This window comes from Scyliorhinus torazame, chromosome 2 (genome assembly GCF_047496885.1).
Source record: "Scyliorhinus torazame isolate Kashiwa2021f chromosome 2, sScyTor2.1, whole genome shotgun sequence".
NCBI classification, from domain to species: Eukaryota; Metazoa; Chordata; class Chondrichthyes; order Carcharhiniformes; family Scyliorhinidae; genus Scyliorhinus; species Scyliorhinus torazame.
Window position 1 is genome coordinate 246,780,753 of NC_092708.1, and position 21,460 is coordinate 246,802,212.

Consider the following 21,460-nt stretch of genomic DNA (forward strand, 5'->3'; position numbering starts at 1 on the left):
CTCTCCAGCTCCCTACTACTCCCACTCTCCACTTCCCTGCTTGACGTTCTTGCTCACCACCTTTCCATTTCACTGCCTCTTCTGCTAGTCGCCTTTCCTGACACAGCTTGCTGTCCCTCCCTCTCACTAATATCCTACCCGAACCTCCTGCTGGCCACCTTTCCTGACCGAAGCTTCCTCCTGCTCGATATTTCCCTCCAACTTGCTGCTTCCCTCCCCGGCCTTCTCTCTGGCTGCTTCCCTCTTGCTTCCTGGCCCTTACCCTCATTGTTTCCCTCTCCTAAGTTCTCACTCCCTCTCCTGAATCCTCACTGTGAGCGAGTGTTCAGGAGAAGCTTGGTGTGAGGGAGGGAATGAGTGAGAGGCACTGTGAGTGGAGGGAGGGAGAGAGTGGGAGGGTCATGGAAGAGGGAGAATCGGGGAGGGATCCAGTGAGTGGGAGGGTGGGGGAGAACACTGGGATTTGGAGGGTTGGTGGTTGGGATGACGGTGAGTGGAAGATTCAGAGGGAGGGGTAGAGTGGGAGTGGTAGCTTTTAGGAGGTTTTTTGTTGGTCAGGGAAAGTGGCAGGGAGCAGCAATTTGTCTTTTAAAAAAAAAAAACGACTCCGTAACTGTCCTTAATCAGAAATCATGGAAATGTCCCTGATTTTCCAATAACCTGTTAGCAGTTTTGGTGCTCTATGCATTCCTAAACTGCACCTTTCTGGTTACCAATTTTCCCATTTAAAATGCCACCTTCTTCTGCGTCCATAAGATCATCTGTTTGTATCCCCATTTCATCTGTCTGCTGTTGAAACCCTCAACTGGGCATTGTCACCTTTGGACTTTGCTTACATTTTTTCTTACATTATCTTCCATTTTCTTACATCATTTTTCTTACATTCCTGTGAAGTGTCTTGGAACTTTCCTTTGTGTTAAAGGTGCAATATAAATGCAAGTCTGAAATACTAACCATGTTTCACCACATTCACAACTCAGTAGACCTAAAGTTCAAATTGTGCACAATAAAGTATGACATCATAATCTTAGGTGATGGAAAATGCACCTTTCATATTATCATAAAGTGGAAACTATAGAACCTGTTTCTAATGATATATACAAATATGTTTGGAAGTGGCACAAACAATTGCAATTTCATCCTTGCCATTTCTTCCCACAGATCTGGCACTAGATTCCAAGCTTTTCCAAGTGGTGTCGAATGATTCCTTCGTGTCCAACCACACATTAGCATCTTCAGGAGCTCAAGACTTTCCAATAGATTCAAATGACAGCATGTGCTACCACCACACAGAGCATTCATTGTCCACTGCCTGTGACACAGAAGCAGCCTCCCTTGTACCTTTGCATTCCTTGTCTTACCGGAAAGACCATAGGCCTAGGGGTGTGCCAAGGACTTCAAGTTCAGCAGTTGCTTTTCCAGACACATCTCTTAGCGATTTTGCTCTCTTTCAGCAAAGGAGAGGGCTAGACACTGTCTGTGAATTAGAAAGTTCCAAACCCCTTTCGGGATCCAAGGAATCATTGAATGAAAACTCTTGTTACGCTGGCGTTTTCCAGCTAGGTGACTTACTCAAAAATGGTGCTTCCCAACCATTGTCCAAATCAGGACTCAGTAAGCCTCTAAAAACAGATAATAGTGTTGATAGCCTGCAGAGCCTCAGTACCAGAAGTAGTGGATCAACGGAGAGCTACTGTAGTGGGACAGATCGAGACACTAATAGTACCATCAGCAGTTACAAGAGTGAACAAACCAGTTCAACCCATGTGGAGAGCATTCTTTCGGAGCAAGCAGAAACCTCAGCAGATGAGCACAGCTCTGAGAAAAAACTTTGTGAGAAAAGCAGCGCCCGGAGTGGGTACAGTAGTGAGCCTGAAAGCATCCGCATTGTGGAAAATAATAAAAGGACTAATGGCAAAAGGATAAAGTTGCACACTGCAAGTAAAGATGGAAGTTGCAGTCCAGATCCTGGACAGACTTCTGACCAGATGCAGACATCTGACTCAGTACAAACTGGAGAAAACCTCAGTGGTTCTGGGTCTGGTGATGCCAACAAAAACCCTCATGCTAATGAATTAACTGTGGATATACTAAAACAGCAAGGTGGATCACTTACCGAGACAGCAGCTGAGCAAGCAGTCGAAGAGGTTGTTGAAAATTCCTCTCTGTCAATCGATATACAAGCACTAAAAGATGAAACGACGAAGCAAAAAGATGGGGTCGTTAGGCCCAAGTCTTCTAACTTTATTTACCGAGCTACTTCTACGCACAAGTCAAACCGAAGAAAGACAGGGAAAAAACGAGCCAGCAGTTTTGATTCAAGCCGGCATAGGGAGTATGTGTCCTTTCGTTCTGTAGCTGGTGTCAAAACTAGCAATAGTAGTTTTTGTCCCGATGAGGATTCAAGTGATCAGAGCGACCTGAGCAGGACCTCCAGCTTGCATTCAGCGCATCGTTTCAGTTCAGACAGCTCATCCAGCACCACCTCCCATTCATGCCATTCTCCTGAAGGACGATATCATGTCTTAAAAGCAAAGTACTTAACTCGCGAAAGAGGCACTGACTCTGAAGTTACATTGAAAGTCCATTCTGGCTCAGAAAGCTGTGCAAATGCCAGGAGACGGTCAACGCGCAGGACTCTTAGTGTAGCCAGTGCCAAGACTCATGCAAGAGTACTGAGCTTGGACAGTGGCACAGCAGCTTGCTTAAGTGACCCCAGCAGACTAGGCACACCTGATAAAGCGAGGCCTTTAACTACATCCAAATCAGATTTGGAAGCCAAGGAGGGAGAGGTGTTGGATGAAATGTCCCTTATAGGCAGAGCTTCACAACTGGAATCAGTAACTCGCTCACGGAATAGTTTGCCCAGTCAAGTAACCTTTCCTGAAGCAGAAGAACAAGGAGCTACCAGTGGAGGTAGGTTGCTTGTTAGATAAATATCGTGGTATACCTAAAGCACAGTCATGTTTTACACAAAATGGGCTGTTTTTCCTCGATTCACTTTGTGTGGCCTCATTAATTATTGCAGTTAAAGTTTCAATTGAAATATTTTGCAGCATTAGTAAAATTAAATTGGATGGTTCCAAATATGCTTGTAAAATGTACTCCCTTTGTTGATTGTTACCACTGCTGTAATGGAATGAGCATGGTTGCCACCAGATTAGTAATAAATAGCTGAATGCTGAGGTCCATCTGTAGCGGCCAGCCATGTAAAGGAAGTTCGTAATTAGAAGTTAGTGTGGTAATGTACTTTAAATTGACCAGATGCACTGATAGAATTGCATCACTGCTATTCAGTCGAACCTCAAACATAAACATAGCAAACATGGGGGGGTGGGGGAATCCTCCATCGGCCGATGCCGGAAACGGGAAACGTAATTTGATGGAGAACTGGTTTTGATTCCAAAATCGTGGCGGGTGCTGGTTTCACGCCAAATCGCAATTCTCCGTTGCCTCTATAGCGGCGTCAATGCGTCCACTCCGCATGTGCAATAAACGCCATTGGCATATCATTAGCGGGAGTGACCCGGTATTCTCTGGGGCCTCCGTGATGTTCTGCCTGCACTGGGGGGCATTCCTGACCGTGAGGTTCACTTGTGCTTTTAAAAATCGTGAAACAGGCGACGCGGCTGCTGAGGGAGAGAGAGGGCTTGCGGAAAGTCCAACATCGTCATAGTTTGCTGATAATCGTGCCGCTGGGGGCGGGGGGGGGGGGGGGGGGGGGCGGGGGGCGGGGGGCGGGGAGGGGGGCTTTTGCTAGGGTAGGGAGAGTAGCGGCCAGGAGGTGGGGTGGGGGGTGGATGGGCACGGAACATCATTGCCCCGGCCTGCAAGGCAACCATGCAGCTGCGCAAGCCGGTAACTGTCCATTGTGAATCTAGAGCCACTGATCGTATGGGTGTCCCCCAGGCCACCCTCCTAGGTGCCCTCTGGCCCCATCAGCGGGGTTGGCGTGCTACAGCGCAACCAGTGCAATCTTGTTGGATGAGATGCGTGTGTGTGGGGAGTGAAGTTTGTGTATGCGGCTGCAGCTTGTCAGCGAGTGTCAATTAAAGACCCGGTGTAACCAGCACTGTTTCTCATTGAAATTGATTGTATTCCACGTGGCGCCGGTGCTAGCCCCTCAATGGTCGCTGATTTGGTTCAGGTGCGGTGCCAGTTTTGCTGTCGTGGAAGTCCGCAAATCCTGCCCCGGCATCAACACTTAGTCTCAGGAACAGAGGATTCCTCCGGGAGTTTTCCAGAATAACTTTTGGGGCAAATAGTTAATCTGTACAGTTGTATAGCTTCGTTAGATTATGAATGGCTTTTTACCTGACCTAATAAATACCTACAAACACTACATTCAGAAGGTTAACATAACCATATAAATGAGAGTTTTGCAAAGTAACTATCCAAACTGAGAAGTTTATAAAAATTCATCTTGGTAAAGTACAGCGTGTTAAATAGGACTTACTGGAGAGTGTTTCCACCAACAGTTAAAACCTAGCTATTAACAGCTGAACAGGACGAAATGTATGCTAACTAACTGCGCTTGAATGGTAAACCGATCCAAATGATGCAAAGCAAGGAAATCTGAAAGGATACTATTTTGAAAAGTGTTAAAGGAAGTTGTGTTTGTAGCTTGCTGAGTGATCATTTCCTTAGGTAAAGAAGTGACAATGACTTGAGGCAACGTCGTATGAGCTTGGTACACTTCCTTCCTTTTCGACATGTAATTGGAAATAATGTTGTTAAAAAGAGCTGAACCCTGTCTGCAATAAGTGTCCACACTGGAAAGCCCGGTGGCCATCGGGATTCTAAATTCTGTACAAATCTACGGTGGTTTTGTGACAAAAATATTGTCTGTCTTCTGAAACTCACTTTAGCCCTTCTCATCATAATTACTCAATCCAATTGTTTTTTATCCATGGCTTTATTATGTATTTTCAACTTTTTGCTTCTACTTCCTCTCTCTTTGATCTTTATGAATGAACAAGAAAATTCTCAAAAATGCAATCAATAAGATTGAAAAAAGCCCTCCAGTTTTATTCTCTGATTGTCTGCAGTGTGAATAGTAGACACATAATGGGCCATGCTGGGTATGTGCTTGGTGACATCAGTTGTGGGATAAAGTTGGAATTCTCATGAACCTCATACGAACATAGGAGCAGGAATAGGTCACTCGGTCCCTCGAACCTGCTCCGCCGTTCACTAAGATTGTGGCTGATTTTTCCTTAAAAGGTATTTTATTCGACTTCCGGGTGCGGCTATGCAGAGCTAGGTCGCATATTCAGTAGCTCCCGCTTGGAACGGACTTTTGGGCTCTTTTACAGGGCCCCCACGGCATTTGTTTGACATTTCCCGGTGTGGGATGAAGACTGTAGCATTCCCCTGACGGTGTCCCCCAGGAATGTTATGTCTTTTGGCTACCAGACACGGCAGAAACAGTAAAAGATTTGGCTTGAGCTGCAGGAATAGACAAAGGCCTCTTCCAGCATGCAGGTGGGGGAAGGGCAAGCTTAAAGCTGCAATCTGACTTGACTCTATCAAAGGTGAATTCTAGCAGCAGAGGGAACAACTGTGAAAAGATCTACCAAGGCCATTGAAGAAGCCGGGACGAGGCTTCCGGTGGCGGCCATGGAGGAGTCGGTCGCGCATTCGGCAGCTCCCGTCTGGAACGGACTCTCGGACCTTTTTCAGCAGTTTCCATAGACGTTTTGGGGCAGACTGGTGAAGCGAACACTGCCAAAAGGATTCCCTCTCGACTTCCGGTTGCGGCTATGCGGAGCTAAGCCGCACGATTCGGCAGCTCCCGCTACCATGGACATTCGGGCTCGTTAGAGGAGCCCCAACGGAACTTTTTTTTTTTTTTTTGACGCAGCCCGTGGGGAAGGAAAGAGAGAGGTCCCCCTCCAACTTCTATGAAACGGACCAGAAGTGGAACGGCCAAAGGAGCGGCACTGGAACAACGGGAGAAGCGATGGAAAGAAAACAAAATGGCGGCGGCCATGGACAAAGGGGAGCTGCAGGAGTTCATCAAGCGTGCTTCGAGGAGCAGCGCGAGGTGATGTGCAAGGAGATGTTGGCGCCTATGCTTTCGGCAATTGAAGGACTCGGGATCACCCAGAAGGCCCACAAAGCTAAGATCCAGGAGGTACAGAAAAGAGTCAGTCAGAACGAGGACGACCTTGTGGGCCTGGCGGTGAGAGTGGAGCAGAACGAGGCGCTACACAAGAGGTGGGCGGGAAGACTCGAAGACCTGGAGAACAGGTCGAGGAGAAAGAATCTGCGAATCCTGGGTCTCCCTGAGGGAGTGGAGGGGGCTGATGCCGGGGCATACGCGAGCACGATGCTCGAGGCGATGATGGGCACGAAGGCCCCTTCGAGGCCGCTGGAGTTGGACGGGGCATATCGGGTGCTGGCGAAGAAGCCCCAGGCAAATGAGCCGCCAAGGGCGATGGTGGTGAGGTTCCACCGGTTCACGGACAGAGAGTGGGTCCTGAGATGGGCCAAGAAGGAGCGGAGCAGTAAGTGGGACAATGCAGAGATCCGAATGTACCCGGACTGGAGCACGGAGGTTGCAAAGCAGAGAGCGGGTTTCAACCGGGAAAAGCGGCGTTGTACCGGAAAGAAATGAAATTCGGAATGCTGCAGCCAGCGCGACTGTGGGTCACATACAAGGACCAACACTATTACTTCGAAACGCCTGAAGAGGCGTGGACCTTTGTACAAGCCGAAAAGTTGGACTCTAACTGAGGGTTTGTGAGGGTGGGGGGGATGTTTTGGGGTTTGATGTGTGATGGTTGTTGTATATAGGGGGTCAATCACGCGCAGGAAATGTTACATGGGCTGGGGGAGAGAGACAAGGCCGCGACAGGAGCTGCGCCAGAGGGGGTGGAGCGGGCTTTGGAAAGGCGGGAATGGGAACGAAGGAATGTGTATGGATTGGGAGACTCCCACGCGGGGAGGTCAATGGGACGGCGGGGAAAGCCGGGGTCAGCAGGCGTCAGCTGACTTACGGGAGTGACATGGGGGGAAGCAAAAAAGCTAGACGGGTCTAGCGGGGGGAGGGGGTGGGAAAGGGTTGCTGCTGCACTGGCCGAAAGGGAATGGGACACAGAAGAGGTGGTCGGGACGGGGGTCCCCCCTCTGGGGGATTGGAGGGTGAGGGAGGCGTGGCCACGGGACTGGCCCAGAAAAGGAGATGGCTAGTCGACGGGGCGTGGGGGGGGTGAGAGCCCCTCCAATCCGGCTGATAACGTGGAATGTGAGGGGCCTGGATGGGCCGGTGAAGAGGGCTCGAGTGTTCGCGCACTTTAAGGGACTGAAGGCGGACGTGGCCATGCTCCAAGAGACACACCTGAAGGTGGCGGACCAGGTCTGGCTAAGAAAGGGATGGGTAGGACAGGTATTCCACTCGGGACTGGGCGCGAAGAATAGAGGGGTGGCAACATTGGTGGGAAAGCGGGTGTCATTTGAGGCCAAGACTATTGTAGCGGACAATGGAGGGCGATATGTAATGGTGAGCGGTAGGCTGCAAGGGACGTGGGTGGTGTTGGCAAACGTATACGCCCCGAACTGGGATGATGCAGGATTCATGAAGCGCATGTTGGGGCGCATTCCGGACCTGGAGATAGGAGGCCTGATAATGGGAGGGGACTTCAATACAGTGTTGGATCCAGCACTGGACCGCTCCAAATCAAGGACGGCGGCGGCCAAGGTACTTGGGGGGTTTATGGATCAGATGAGGGGAGTGGACCCATGGCGGTTTGCAAGGCCGCAGGCCAGGGAATTTTCTTTCTTCTCCCATGTACACAAAGCCTACTCCCGGATAGATTTCTTTGTTCTGGGTAGGGCGCTCATCCCGAGGGTGGAGGGGACGGAGTATTCTGCTATAGCCGTTTCGGACCATGCCCCGCACTGGGTGGAACTGGAGCTGGGAGAGGAGAGGGACCAACGCCCGTTGTGGCAGCTGGATGTGGGACTGCTGGCGGACGAGGTGGTGTGTGGGAAGGTGAGGGGGTGTATCGAAAGGTACTTGGAGGCCAACGACAACGTGGAGGTGCGGGTGGGAGTGGTATGGGAGGCGTTGAAGGCGGTGATCATGGGAGAGCTAATTTCCATTAGGGCTCATAGGGAGAAGACCGAGGGTATGGAAAGGGAGAGGTTAGTGGGGGAGATTTTGAGAGTGGACAGGAGATACGCAGAGCCCCCGGAGGAAAGATTACTTGGGGAAAGACAACGGCTCCAGACGGAGTTTGACCTGTTGACCACAGGGAAGGCGGAGGCACAGTGGAGGAAAGCGCAGGGGGCGACCTACGAGTATGGGGAAAAGGCTAGTCGGATGCTGGCACACCAGCTCCGTAAGAGGATGGCAGCGAGGGAAATAGGGGGAGTGAAAGATGGAAGGGGAGCCACGGTTCGGAGTGCGACAAAAATAAACAAGGTATTCAAGGCCCTTTATGAAGAGCTGTACAGATCCCAGCCCCCAGCGGGGGAAGAGGGGATGAGACGATTCCTAGATCAGCTGAGATTCCCGAGGGTGGAGGAGCAAGAGGTGGCTGGTTTGGGGGCACCAATTGGGTTGGAGGAGCTGAGCAAGGGTTTGGGGAGCATGCAGGCGGGGAAGGCCCCGGGACCGGACGGATTCCCGGTGGAGTTCTACAGGAAGTACGCAGACCTGTTGGCCCCGCTACTGGTGAGGACCTTTAATGAGGCAAGAGAGGAGGGTCCCTGCCCCCGACAATGTCGGAAGCGACAATTTCTTTGATCCTAAAGCAGGACAAGGACCCACTGCAATGTGGATCGTACAGGCCGATCTCGCTCCTCAATGTGGATGCAAAGTTGCTGGCAAAAGTGCTGGCCACGAGGATCGAGGACTGTGTCCCGGGGGTAATCCACGAGGACCAGACGGGATTTGTAAAGGGCAGGCAACTAAACACCAATGTGCGGCGGCTCTTAAACGTGATAATGATGCCATCGGAGGAGGGAGAGACGGAGATAGCGGCAGCTATGGACGCGGAGAAGGCCTTTGACCGAGTAGAGTGGGAGTACCTCTGGGAGGTGCTGTTTGGGTTCGGGGTAGGGTTTATCAATTGGGTTAAGCTCCTTTACAGAGCCCCGATGGCGAGTGTAGTGACGAACCGGCGGAGGTCGGAGTACTTTCGACTGAACCGAGGGACGAGGCAGGGGTGCCCCCTGTCCCCCCTGTTGATCGCATTGGCGATCGAACCATTGGCCATGTCATTGAGGGAGTCTAATAAATGGAGGCGGGTGGTCCGAGGGGGAGAAGAGCATCGGGTGTCGCTATATGCGGATGACCTGTTGCTGTACGTGGCGGATCCAATGGAGGGGATGGTGGAGGTCATGCAGACTCTGAGGGAGTTTGGGGAGTTTTCGGGCTATAAGCTCAATGTAGGGAAGAGTGAGCTCTTTGCATTACAGGCGGGGGACCAAGAAAGAGGGATAGGGGACCTACCGCTGAGGAGGGCGGAGGGGAGCTTTCGGTATCTGGGGATCCAGATAGCCAGGAGTTGGGGGACCCTACATAAACTGAATCAGATGAGGTTGGTGGAGCAAATGGAGGAGGATTTCAAAAGATGGGACATGTTACCGCTCCTGCTGGCGGGTAGAGTGCAGTCAGTCAAAATGGTGGTCCTTCCGAGGTTTCTGTTTGTGTTTCAGTGCATTCCCATCGTGATCACTAAGGCCTTTTTTAAGAGAGTAGGCAGGAGTATTATGGGGTTTGTGTGGGCGAATAAGACCCCGAGAGTAAGGAGAGGGTTCCTGGAACGCAGTATGGACCGAGGAGGGTTGGCGCTGCCAAACCTGGGGAGCTACTACTGGGCAGCAAATGTGGCGATGATCCGCAAGTGGGTTATGGAGGGAGAGAGGGCGGCATGGAAGAGGATGGAGATGGTGTCCTGTAAAGGAACGAGCCTGGGGGCGTTGGTGACGGCACCGCTGCCGCTCTCGCCGACAAATTATACCGCAAGCCCGGACAACGCTAAGGATCTGGGGCCAGTGGAGACGGCACCGGGGTGCAATGGGAGCATCAGTGTGGTCCCCGATCAGGGGTAACTACCGGTTTGTCCCGGGGAAGATGGATGGGGGGTTCCAGAGCTGGCATCGGGCGGGGATTGGAAGAATGGGGGACCTGTTCATCGACGGGACGTTTGCGAGCCTAGGGGCACTGGAGGAGAAGTTTGAGTTACCCCCGGGAAATGCCTTTAGATATATGCAGGTGAGGGCTTTTGTGAGGCGACAGGTGAGGGAATTCCCGTTGCTCCCGGCACAAGAAGTTCAAGATAGGGTGATCTCGGGTGTATGGGTCGGGGAGGGCAAGGTGTCCGAAATACATCAGGAGTTGAAAGAAGAGGGGAAGCGCTGGTAGAAGAGTTGAAGGGTAAATAGGAGGAGGAGCTGGGGAAGGAGATTGAGGAAGGTCTGTGGGCTGATGCCCTAGGTAGGGTTAATTCCTCCTCCTCGTGTGCCAGGCTCAGCCTGATGCAATTTAAGGTGGTCCACAGAGCGCACTTGACGGGGGCGAGGTTGAGTAGGTTCTTTGGGGTAGAGGACAGATGTGGAAGGTGCTCAGGGAGCCCGGCGAACCATGTCCATATGTTTTGGTCATGCCCGGCACTGGAGGGGTTCTGGAGAGGAGTGGCGGGAGCAATATCTCAGGTGGTGAAAGTCCGGGTCAAGCCAAGCTGGGGGCTAGCAATATTTGGAGTAGTGGACGAACCGGGAATGCAGGAGGCGAAAGAGGCCGGCATTCTGGCCTTTGCGTCCCGAGTAGCCCGGCGAAGGATCTTGCTAATGTGGAAGGAGGCGAAGCCCCCCAGCCTGGAGGCTTGGATAAATGATATGGCTGGGTTCATAAAGTTGGAGAGGATTAAGTTCGCCTTGAGAGGGTCTGCGCAGGGGTTCTACAGGCAGTGGCAACCGTTCCTAGGCTATCTCGCGGAGCGTTAGAGGAAGGTCGGTCAGCAGCAGCAGCAACCTTGGGGGAGGGGGGGGAGGGTGGAGGGGACATCTTGGGAGGGGGGGCATTGGGGGACTGCCTGGTAGGGTGGATGAGCAAGAGATAACATGAAGGGTTGGGGAAACTGGCACGTACGGGTGAGGGCCAGTGTACAAAGCTGTGTAAATATATCATTTTGCCAAGTATATATCTTCCTCTGCGCGATTTCTCGTGTTTTTTTTTTGTTACGGGGGGGGGGGGGGTGTTATTGTTTGTAAGGGAGAAAAACTGTGTAAAAAAACTTTAATAAATATATATTTCTTTACAAGGTATTTTATTCCAAACACATGTAACATGAACAAAATACACAGTCCATCAAATTACAATCCACAGTTTGTACAATTTTCATCCTCTTTTTCCCCATCTCCGCGATGAACAGCCTCCACTGCACTCGAAGCCCTCCTCCGACCCCTTCAAGTAGAACTTAATGTGGGCGGCATGGTGGCACAGTGGTTAGCACTGGTTCGACCCCGGCCCCGGGTGCCTGTACATGTGGAGTTTGCACATTCTCCCCGTGTCCGCGTGGGTCTCACCCCACAACCCAAAGATGAAAATGAATGAAATGAAATGAAGTTACTGTGAAAAGCCCCTAGTTGCCACATTCTGGCGCCTGTTCGGGGAGACTGTTACAGGAATCGAACCGTGCTGCTGGCCTGCCTTGGTCTGCTTTCAAAGCCAGCGATTTAGCCATGTGCTAAACAGCCCCTGTGCAGGCTAGGTGAATTGCCCCTTAATTGTAAAAGAAATAATTGGGTAGTCTAAATTTATAAAACAAAAGTCAAACTTAATCTTCTCAAACCGGCGAAAGTCCTACAGGCCCCCCAGTCAAGCCGCCAACCCCAGTGGTATATCCAATGTAACAGGATGCTTCATTGAGCAATCAGAGAGGTGAAGGCCACAATGCGACCCCCTTCCCCTCCAGCAGCTCTGGCACTTCCACGACCCCAAAAATCACCACCATAGGGTCCTGACTGACCTCCACCCCCACTATTTTGGTTAGCGTCCCAAACACCGCCTCCCAATAGCTCTCAAGCTTCTCATAGCCCTAGAACATATGTGCATGATTTGCTGGTCCCCGCCCACACTTCTCACACCCATCAGCCACCCCCTGGAAGAACACACTCATCCTCTCTCTCTCTCTCTCTCTCTCTCGAGTCATATGTATCCTATGCGCCACCTTGAACTGAATCAAGCTCATCCTCGCGCAGAAGGAGGTTGAGTTTTCCCGCTGTATCCCCTCACATCACGGCCCCCAATCTTATTTCCCTCCTCAGCTCCCCCTCCCATTTACTCTTGATCTTCACCAGCTGTGCCCCACCCTGCTCCCCCAAGCACCCACATATATCTCCAATCCTGTCCTCCCTCAAGTTGTCAAGAAGCAGCAGTTGCTCCAACAGAGTGTACTCCAGTAGCTTGGGGAATATCCTCTAGTCCTTTTGCTTAAAGCCCTGCACCTGCATATACCTAAACTCACTGCCCCATGACAGCTCTGCGCAGCTTGTCCAATCCCACAAACCTGCCCTCCGACAACTTGTCCCTAACTCGGTCCAGCCCTGCCTCCCTCCACTTCCCATGCATCCCATCCATTTCCCCGAGCTTACACAATGGCGTCAGCACCGAATTTCTTTCCAACTTAAAATGCCTCGGCAACTGGTTCCATACCCTGTTCGTTGATTGCACCACCGTTACCTCCCCGGAGCTAACGGCAATGGGACTCTCAGACTGGAATCCCTGCATGACCCCTCTTCCAACCTAACCCCCCACTCCCCCACTCCCCTCCTCCACCCTCCGAAAGAAGGCCTTAGGGAGAAAGATCGGGTGGGTGAAAAATAAACAGGAACCTTGACAACACATTCATCTTTGAGACCTGCACCATTCATTTCATTTCATTTCATTTCCCTGCCAATGTCAAGTGCAAAGTGTCCCATATCTCAAAATCCCCCTTAACCTCCTCCGCTAATGTTGTCAAATTCTACCTGTGCATCCTGGCCACTCATACGTCACCTGAATCCCCAAATACCTAAACCTCTCTCTAACCGCCTTAAATGGTAGTGCCCCTATATTGGCCCCCCACCCTGCCACATTCACTGGAAATAGCTCCCTCTTCCCAACGTTCAGCTTATACTTGGAGTGGCCCCAAAACCTCTTCAACAGAGAGGTTGATTCTGCCCATGCACTCCAGCAGGTCAGACACAATAGGTTGTCTGTGTACAATGACACCCCGTGCCGCCCGCGCAGCCCCCCCTCCCCCCCCCCCCCCCCCCCCGCCACACACATCACAATCATTCACCACACAGCAGGTTCCCGAAGGGCCATCACCAAGGTTTCAATCACCAGGCGAATAACAGTGGTGACAGCGGGCACCCCAGCCTCATAACCCTTTCCAGCCATAGCCCACTGAACTCATCTCGTTCGTATGTACGCTTGCCACCGGGTGCATCCAAAAGACACACCCACGCCACAAACTTCGGCCCAAACCCAAACCATCCCAGAATTTTGAACAAGTATTCCACTCTACCTGGCCAAAGGCCTTCTGAAAATGAAATGAATGAAAATGAAAACTGTTTATTGTCACAAGTAGGTTTCAAATGAAGTTACTGAAAAACCCCGAGTCGCCACATTCCGTCGCCTGTTCGGGGAGGCTGGTACGGGAATTGAACCATGTTGCTGGCCTGCCTTGGTCTGCTTTCAAAGCCAGCGATTTAACCCAGTGTGCTAAACCAGTCCCTTCTTCATACTCATTGATGCAATAACCTCTGGTGTGCGCCCCCCTGATGGAGTCATAACTACATTTAACAGCCTCCAGATGTTAATGGAGAGCTGCCTACTCTTCACAAAATCTGTTTGATCCTCAAGAGACCACCCCTGGTACACTCCCCTCCATCCTACTCGCCAATACATTCACCAGTACTTTCACGTCAGTATTTAACAACGAACAGTGGGGGGCAACTCTGTCACAAGCAGCTTATAAAATTCTGTCGGAAAGCTGTCCGGCCCCAGTGCCTTCCCCTCTAACACCTCCCCCAGCCCCAGCGGCGTCTCTAATGCCTACCTCTTCTCTTCCTCCTACTCTGCAACTTGAACCCACCTAGGAATCGTCCCATAGCTTCCTCTTCTCCACCCGGCTCTGCTTTATTCAACTTCTCATGAAGATCCCTGAACACCTCATTTATCCTTCCCAGCTCCGACACCACCTCCCCTCTGCCTATACCCGTAGAATTTCCAAAGGAGTCGCCTGCCATTGCAACTGGGCCAACATATGACTCGCCATCTCTCCATACTCCTACTGCACCCCCTTGCCCTCTGCAGCTGCCCCACCACTTTGCCTGTCATCAACCTATCAAACTGTCCCTGCAGCCTCTTCCTCTCCGCCGACAACTCCTTCAAGGGGGCGCCCTGAAAATCTCCTATCTGCCTCAACTACCTTGTCCTGCAGCCACCTGTGCTCCTCCCTCCTCCTATCCCTGCAAGCCTGAAACAAAATAATCTCCCCTCGAACCACCGACTTCAACTCTTCTGAAAACGTGGCTGCCGACCTCCCCGTTTTAATTAAGCTCCACAGAATTCCCAATTGCTGGTCTCACCTTTTCACAAAACACCTTATCCACCCAAAAGACCCGAATCCAACCTTCACCCTGGCCTCTTCGCACCTGCCCCAAACTGAGCCTAACCTCGAGCCAATGCGGCGCATGGTCCGAAATCATAATTCCCGCAAACTCCGCCCCCACCACCCCCATCAGCACTGCCTGACTCACCACAAAGAAATAGATTTTAGAATGCACCTTTTACACACGAGAAGAAGGAGTACTCCCTCTCTCCCGGATTCTTAAACCTCCACGGATCAACCATCCCCTATGCTCCATAAATCCTCCCAGCTTCTTCGCCATCCTTTACCTTCCCATCATCTTGCAGCTCGACCTGTCCACCTTTGGCTTCATTACAGAATTAAAATCTCCACCCATAATCAGAAGGTGTATATCTAGGTTCAGAATCGCTCCAAATAAACCCTTTACAAACCCCATATCATCCCTGTTAGGCATATATACGTTGACTAACCCCACCGGCGTCCCCTCCAGTACCCTGCTCACTACCACATACACCCTCCGGTCCTGCACTCCCCTGGCCCCTACAAACCTCGTTCTCTCTCTGAACAAAATGGCCACCCCCCTCGACTTTGAATCAAACCCCGAGGGAAATACTTGTCCCACCCATCCGCTCCTCGGCCTAACCAGATCCTTCACCTGGAGTTGCGTCTCCTATGGAAAAATCACCTCCCCTCTCAAACCTCTTGACCGGTCCATTTAGTCGCCGGATGTTCCACGTCACAACGCTTAACGGAGGCTTACGCCTCCATTCTCCTCTGTCATCCGCCATCATCCCCCATCAGCACTGTCTCACTTAATCCCACTCTGAACCGGGCCCATCCAAGATGACCCCCTCTCCGCCCAGGACCACACTCTCCTTCCAAACCTGCCACATCGCATCCCTCCCCCCAACAGCCTAGCAATCTCTCGCGACCTCCTCCCCCAGAAAGGGGCCATGGGATATTTTGCATTTACCTGATGGAACAGTTGGGGCCTTGGTTTAACTCCTCATCCGAAAGACATCTTATCTGGCTATCCTTTGAATACATCTATGATATTCACCTCAACTACTACTCCCTGTGATGACAAGATCCATATTGTCATCACTTCTGGATAAAGATCATAGAATTTACAGTGCAGAAGGAGGCCATTCGGCCCATCGGGTCTGTACCGGCTCTTGGAAAGTGCACCCCAACTAAGCCCACACCTCCATCCTATCCCCCTAACCCACTAACCCCACCTAACTTAAGGGAAATTTAACATGGCCAATCAACCTAACCTGCACATCTTTGGATGTGGGAGGAAACTGGGGCACCCGGAGGAAACCCACGCAGACACAGGGAGAATGTGCAGACTCCGCACAGACATTATCCCAAGCCGGGAATTGAACCTGGGACCCTGGAGCTGTGAAGCAACTGTACTGCCCACTTGTGTTGCTGTGCGCCCTCTGTGTATCCTCTAAGTTTACTACTTAATTTTTTGATGACTATCTTATGTTGATGGTTTTTAGTTTTGCTCTAAACGAGGGGAAGCACCATTTCCGTTTATACTCCTATCAAAACCATTCATAATTTAAAAACCCTCTTTGGTCACTTCTCTTTCGGGGAAAAGAGACCCCACGTTCATCCTAAATCACACTGTTATTAAAGATGAGCAGTTGATTTACCATAAATGCTAGTGACAGTATAATGAATTAGATAGAAATGGTGGTGTCGGAGGTTCATAGAATCATAAAATCCCCACAGAAGGAGGCGATTCAGCCAATCGAGTCTGCACCGACCCTTCAAAAGACCACCTTACCCAGGCCCAATTCCCTGCCCTATTCCTGCAACCCCACCCTAAGGGACAATTTATCATGATCAATCCATCTAACCTGCACATCTTTGGACTGTGGGAGGAAACCGGAGCACCCGAAGGATACCCACGCAGACACGGGGAGGAAGTGCAAACTCCACACACACAGTCACCCGAGGCCGGAATTGAACCCGGGTCCCTGGTGCTGTGAGGCAGCTATGCTAACCACTGTACCACAGTGTCACCCTTTTGCTTGGACCCAGTAGTGTGAGACTTGCAGCTGAGCTGTAAGAAGTGTGATGAAATGCAGGAGCACCCTTTCCAGACGATCACACACCAGGAGAAAGAAGTGAGACACAGAAGAAAGTGAAAAAGGAAAAGACACACTGTGATTGCAGAAACATGGGTGAAAGTGAGATGAAAGATCATGCAAAGACTGACTAGTAATGAGGCTGATAAACACACGCAGCAACCGTGTAAGGATGGAATTAACATAGACCACTTTTATGACATTATTTGAAAATTTACTGGAGAAGTGGTGAGCCAAATTTTTATTGGTTGCACTTATGAACGCTATGAAAAAGCACAAAAACTTGATTCTCAAATCAAAGGAATTGCATAAATTGACAAGTCTCCCGAAAAGAATAACAAAAATCAATATATATTTTCTGAAATTCAGTAATTGTAGAAATGAAGAACTTTAATATGCTGTATAATTTAAAACTGAATTATACATATTAATGTTGAAGTTTTTAAAAAACACTTAATATCCTCTCATCCCCACCTGTTCCAGTCTTGATATTTGAGCCATAGTCATCGCTAAAGCCTGCTGACATACATTAACTTCATTTCATTTCAGGTTTGTGAGTGAAGATCTGTAGTAAAGTAGACACTAATTTATACCAGATCTCATATTTTAAAATTGGTTGAATAAAAGGGGAAAATTTGCAGTAAAGACAATAGACTTTTGAATATTAAAGAAAAGAAAGACTTTCAGTTGTACAGTATGAATTGGACATCTCAAAATGCTTTACCGCCGTTAAATACCTTTCAAGTGGAATAATTAATGAAGGAAACAACGCCACCAATGGGCACTTGGCAAACACCTGCAAACAGTATGGTTATAATAACCAGATAATCTTTTTGTTTTGTGTGATGTTGAGGATAAATATGGCTAGGACAACAGGACACTTCTGCTCTTCTTCAAAATAATGTCCCTTGGTGCACCTCCAGCAATGTGCAGCACTCCCATGTACTGTACTGGAGGGTCAGTCTTGATTTTTGTGGTCAAGTCCTACTCCGGTACTTGACAACCAAAATCAAGACTGACCCTCCAGTGAACCCAGGAAGACCTTGTGATTCCGAGGCACGTGTGCTACCAGCTGAGCCACAACTGACACAGGTGTCATAATGTGGCACATAATGATATGTAATCCACCCAATACTTAATGCATATACCTCAAAACCCCACAGAGTCACCAAACGCAACTGGAGCTTGAAAGGGTAAATTATAATTTTACTCTATGCTTTTCACAGTTTAATTGACCACGATCTGGAAACTTCACCTCCACATCAGTGCACTTTATTGAATTTCTGGAAAGAAATGGTAATGAATGCAGCTGATTTTACTTTCAAATTGTATTATACCATTACAACTTCTATGTAATAGAAGTTTTTCTTGTAATGTGGCAGAATGTCACAAGGTTTTTCACAGGAATGTTAAAAGTTAAAATTGTCACTGATTTATATGTGTTCTGGTATAGCCAATCTTTTCTACTTGGTTATTTCATTCTTGGGATTAGTTGTTCCTTCGTCACAAAACAGATCCATGTAACATCTTTTCCTGTGTTTTTCTGAGAAGGGTGTACATATTATTCAAAGTTAAAGGGTATGGTTCTGGAAAGTATAACGCCCTTCAAAGCTGAGTCACCCAGCACACTAGCAACATTTATTACAGATGTGATGGATTTTGCAATGACGAAGCTTGATCAGATATTTTTAACTGTAAATGTTATTGACATTACCAGGGATTTAAAAAAAAATTTGTGAGGCTAAATGTCCTTTGTTGTTGAAATGCTCATTCTATAAGAAATTGCTGGTCGTTCTTCCATTGTTGTGTTCTTTTCAGTAAAGAAAAATAGAAAACTGAATGAAAGCAAGATACTGTGCATGCTGTAGATCTGAAATAAAAACAAAGTACTCAAAAAAAACTCAGCAGCCTGGCAGCATTTGTGAAGAGAGAATGAGAGTTAACATTTCAAGTCCAACATGACTTCTTTGGAAGGGTATGGGTCTTCTGTTACGTCGTTAGATTGGAGAAGCTGAGGTTGTTTTCATTTGAAATAGAATGTTGAGAGGGGATTTGCTAGAGTCGTTCAAAAATAATGAGGTAGCAAGATAGAGTATATAGAGAGAAACCATTCCTGTTGGCAAAAGGGTTAAGAACCAAAGGACACCGATTTCATCGTTATCATAGAATTTACAGTGCAGAAGGAGGCCATTCGGCCCATCGAGTCTGCACCGGCTCGTGGAAAGAGCACCCTACCCAAGGTCAACACCTCCACCCTATCCCCATAACCCAGTAACCCCACCCAACACTAAGGGCAATTTTGGACACGAAGGGCAATTTATCATGGCCAATCCACCTAACCTGCACATCTTTGGACTGTGGGAGGAAACCGGAGCACCCGGAGGAAACCCACGCACACACGGGGAGGATGTGCAGACTCCGCACAGACAGTGACCCAAGCTAGAATCGAACCTGGGACCCTGGAGCTGTGAAGCAATTGTGCTATCCACAATGCTACCGTGCTGCCCAGGATTTAGGATGATTGGCAAGGAACCAATGATGATTGGAGAAAAATATTTTTCCGCAGCGAGTGATTATGATCTGGAGTGCATTACTTGAAATGTGGTGTAGGTGAATTCAGTTGTGGCTCTCAAAAGGAATTGGATAACTGAAGAGAGAAAATTTGCAGAACTATTGGGCAAGGGTTGGGGAGTTGCTTTTGAAGGGAGCCAACACAGACACGATGGGTCAAATAACATCCTTCTATGTTGTAACCATTCTACTGAAATAGGAGCAGACCAAGAGTAGATCCTTGGGGACACCAGAGAAACTGGTGTGTGGGTGGGAAGAGAAGCTATTGCAAGTGATTCTCTGATGTGGAGATGCCGGCGTTGGACTGGGGTGAGCACAGTGAGAAGTCTTACAACACCAGGTTAAAGTCCAACAGGTTTGTTTCAAACACTAGCTTTCCCCGGAGCACTGCTCCTTCCTCAGGTGAATACCTCTTCATTCACCTGAGGAAGGAGCAGTGCTCCGAAAGTGATTCTCTGGCAGTGATTAGATAGAATGAAACCAGGTGAGTGCAGTCCCACCCAGTAGAGAGGCGTTGGAGGAGGATGGTGCGATCAGCTGTATCAGAGGCTAAAGATAGTTTGGGAAGGAGTGAGGAGAGATAGTTTACCTTTGTCACAGTCAAATAGAAGTATAAGCATACACATTCTTAATGGTTATTGCTTAGTTACCTTGTTATTTTAATCTGTATTGCAGCTTAAAGGCATGTTATTTTAAATTGACTGCAGGACTCACATTTTATATGAGGGAAAAAAATGAAGAAGAAACCTGCCAATGCTTAATTGAAACTCCGTTTGTCTTGATGATACCAATTGACCTCGGGAGGGTAGAGCAATTACACCTTGTGGCCTTCCCCTTGAGCATAACCACAATATTATGTGCCTCATATGGTATAGTGCTCCCATTTTCTCCGTGTCAACTGAAAATAAATGGATTAACTCTTCTGTTAAAATACTGAACAAAATGAATTGTATACGAGTGCACTAAACATTCATATGCTGAAAGTGGACAATGTGGTTTCACCTAATAAATGTCATGTTAGATACAGTGAGAGGAACTGAGCTTGAGGCATGTTGTCTGAAGCATTTCTTTGTCATCCTAGTAATATTTGGTAGGATGATAAAGAACTGCTTCAGCCAGGATGACTCAAGCTTTGTTTATCCCAGCTGAATAAAGCTCCAGAACACCAAGAACATCACAGATGTTGTTTTGCATAATCTGAAAAAAATTGACTTTGATACTAATCAGCTCCATCACATATGAATATTTAATACACAAAAGTAAATAAGTAGTGGTAGTGTTTGGTAATGCCACTTGATGCACTTGGATATTTCCAAACAGTCACACTGGCAGGCTCCCAATGAGCACACTCGATATATGAATGATGCCCCCCCCTTATACTCTTGGCCCGGTATGTAAACATGGAATTGCTTGAAAACTGAACTTCTTTTGCAGCTTATTCACCATGAGAACACTCAATTCTTTTCCAAATGGACAGTCATGCCACAGAATATTTAATAATAAAAGGGGGTGGAGAACGATAAAGGATTAACAAATAAGATTATTGGTGGAAGTTTCTCATTTGTTAACCAAGTGTCAACTGGGTGGGAAAAGCGGTGCGCTGCCCGTTGGCTCCAATGCCGGCTTTTCCTGCCATTTAAACCCCCCCCCCCCCCGCCGCCCCTGCTGGATGAACAGGACAGTTGCATGATTTCTAAAAATTCAATTTACGGGATGTGGGCATCACTGACTCAACCATCATTTTTATTGCCCATCCCCAGTTGCACTTGAGAAGGTGGTAATGAGCTGCCTTCCTGAACCGCTGCAGTCCCTGAGGTGCAGATATACCCACAGTGCTATTGGGGAGGCAATTCCAGAATTTTGCCCCAGCGACAATGAAGGAATGGCAATATATTTCCAAGTAAGTATGATGAGTGGCTTGGAGGGGAATCTCCAGGAGGTGGGTTTCCCAGGTATTTGCTGCCCTTGTCCTCCTAGATGGCAGTGGTCATGGTTTTCTTCTGAAGGAACGTCAGTGAGCTCCTGCAGTGCATCTTGTAGATGCTATACATTACTGCCACTGCTCGTTGGTGTTGGAGGGTTTGAATATTTGTGGAAGGGGTAGTAATCAAGCAAGCTGCTTTGTCCTGGATGGTGTTGAACTCCTTGAGTGTTGTTGGAGCTACACTCATTCAGGCAAGGAGAGAATATTCTATT

The 21,460-nt window shown here is 48.9% G+C and overlaps 1 protein-coding gene across 5 annotated transcripts in view; it reads left to right on the plus strand.

The window, feature by feature from the left end:
• Nucleotides 1-21,460, plus strand: part of pcnx1 (pecanex 1) — a 450,027-nt gene that overhangs the window by 167,446 nt on the left and 261,121 nt on the right. For all 5 annotated transcript variants that reach the window (XM_072486041.1, XM_072486049.1, XM_072486025.1 and 2 more), the window contains exon 6: nucleotides 1,162-2,916. In XM_072486041.1, coding sequence (XP_072342142.1) covers nucleotides 1,162-2,916 — 1,755 coding nt within the window. The remainder of the gene's footprint in view (nucleotides 1-1,161; nucleotides 2,917-21,460) is intronic.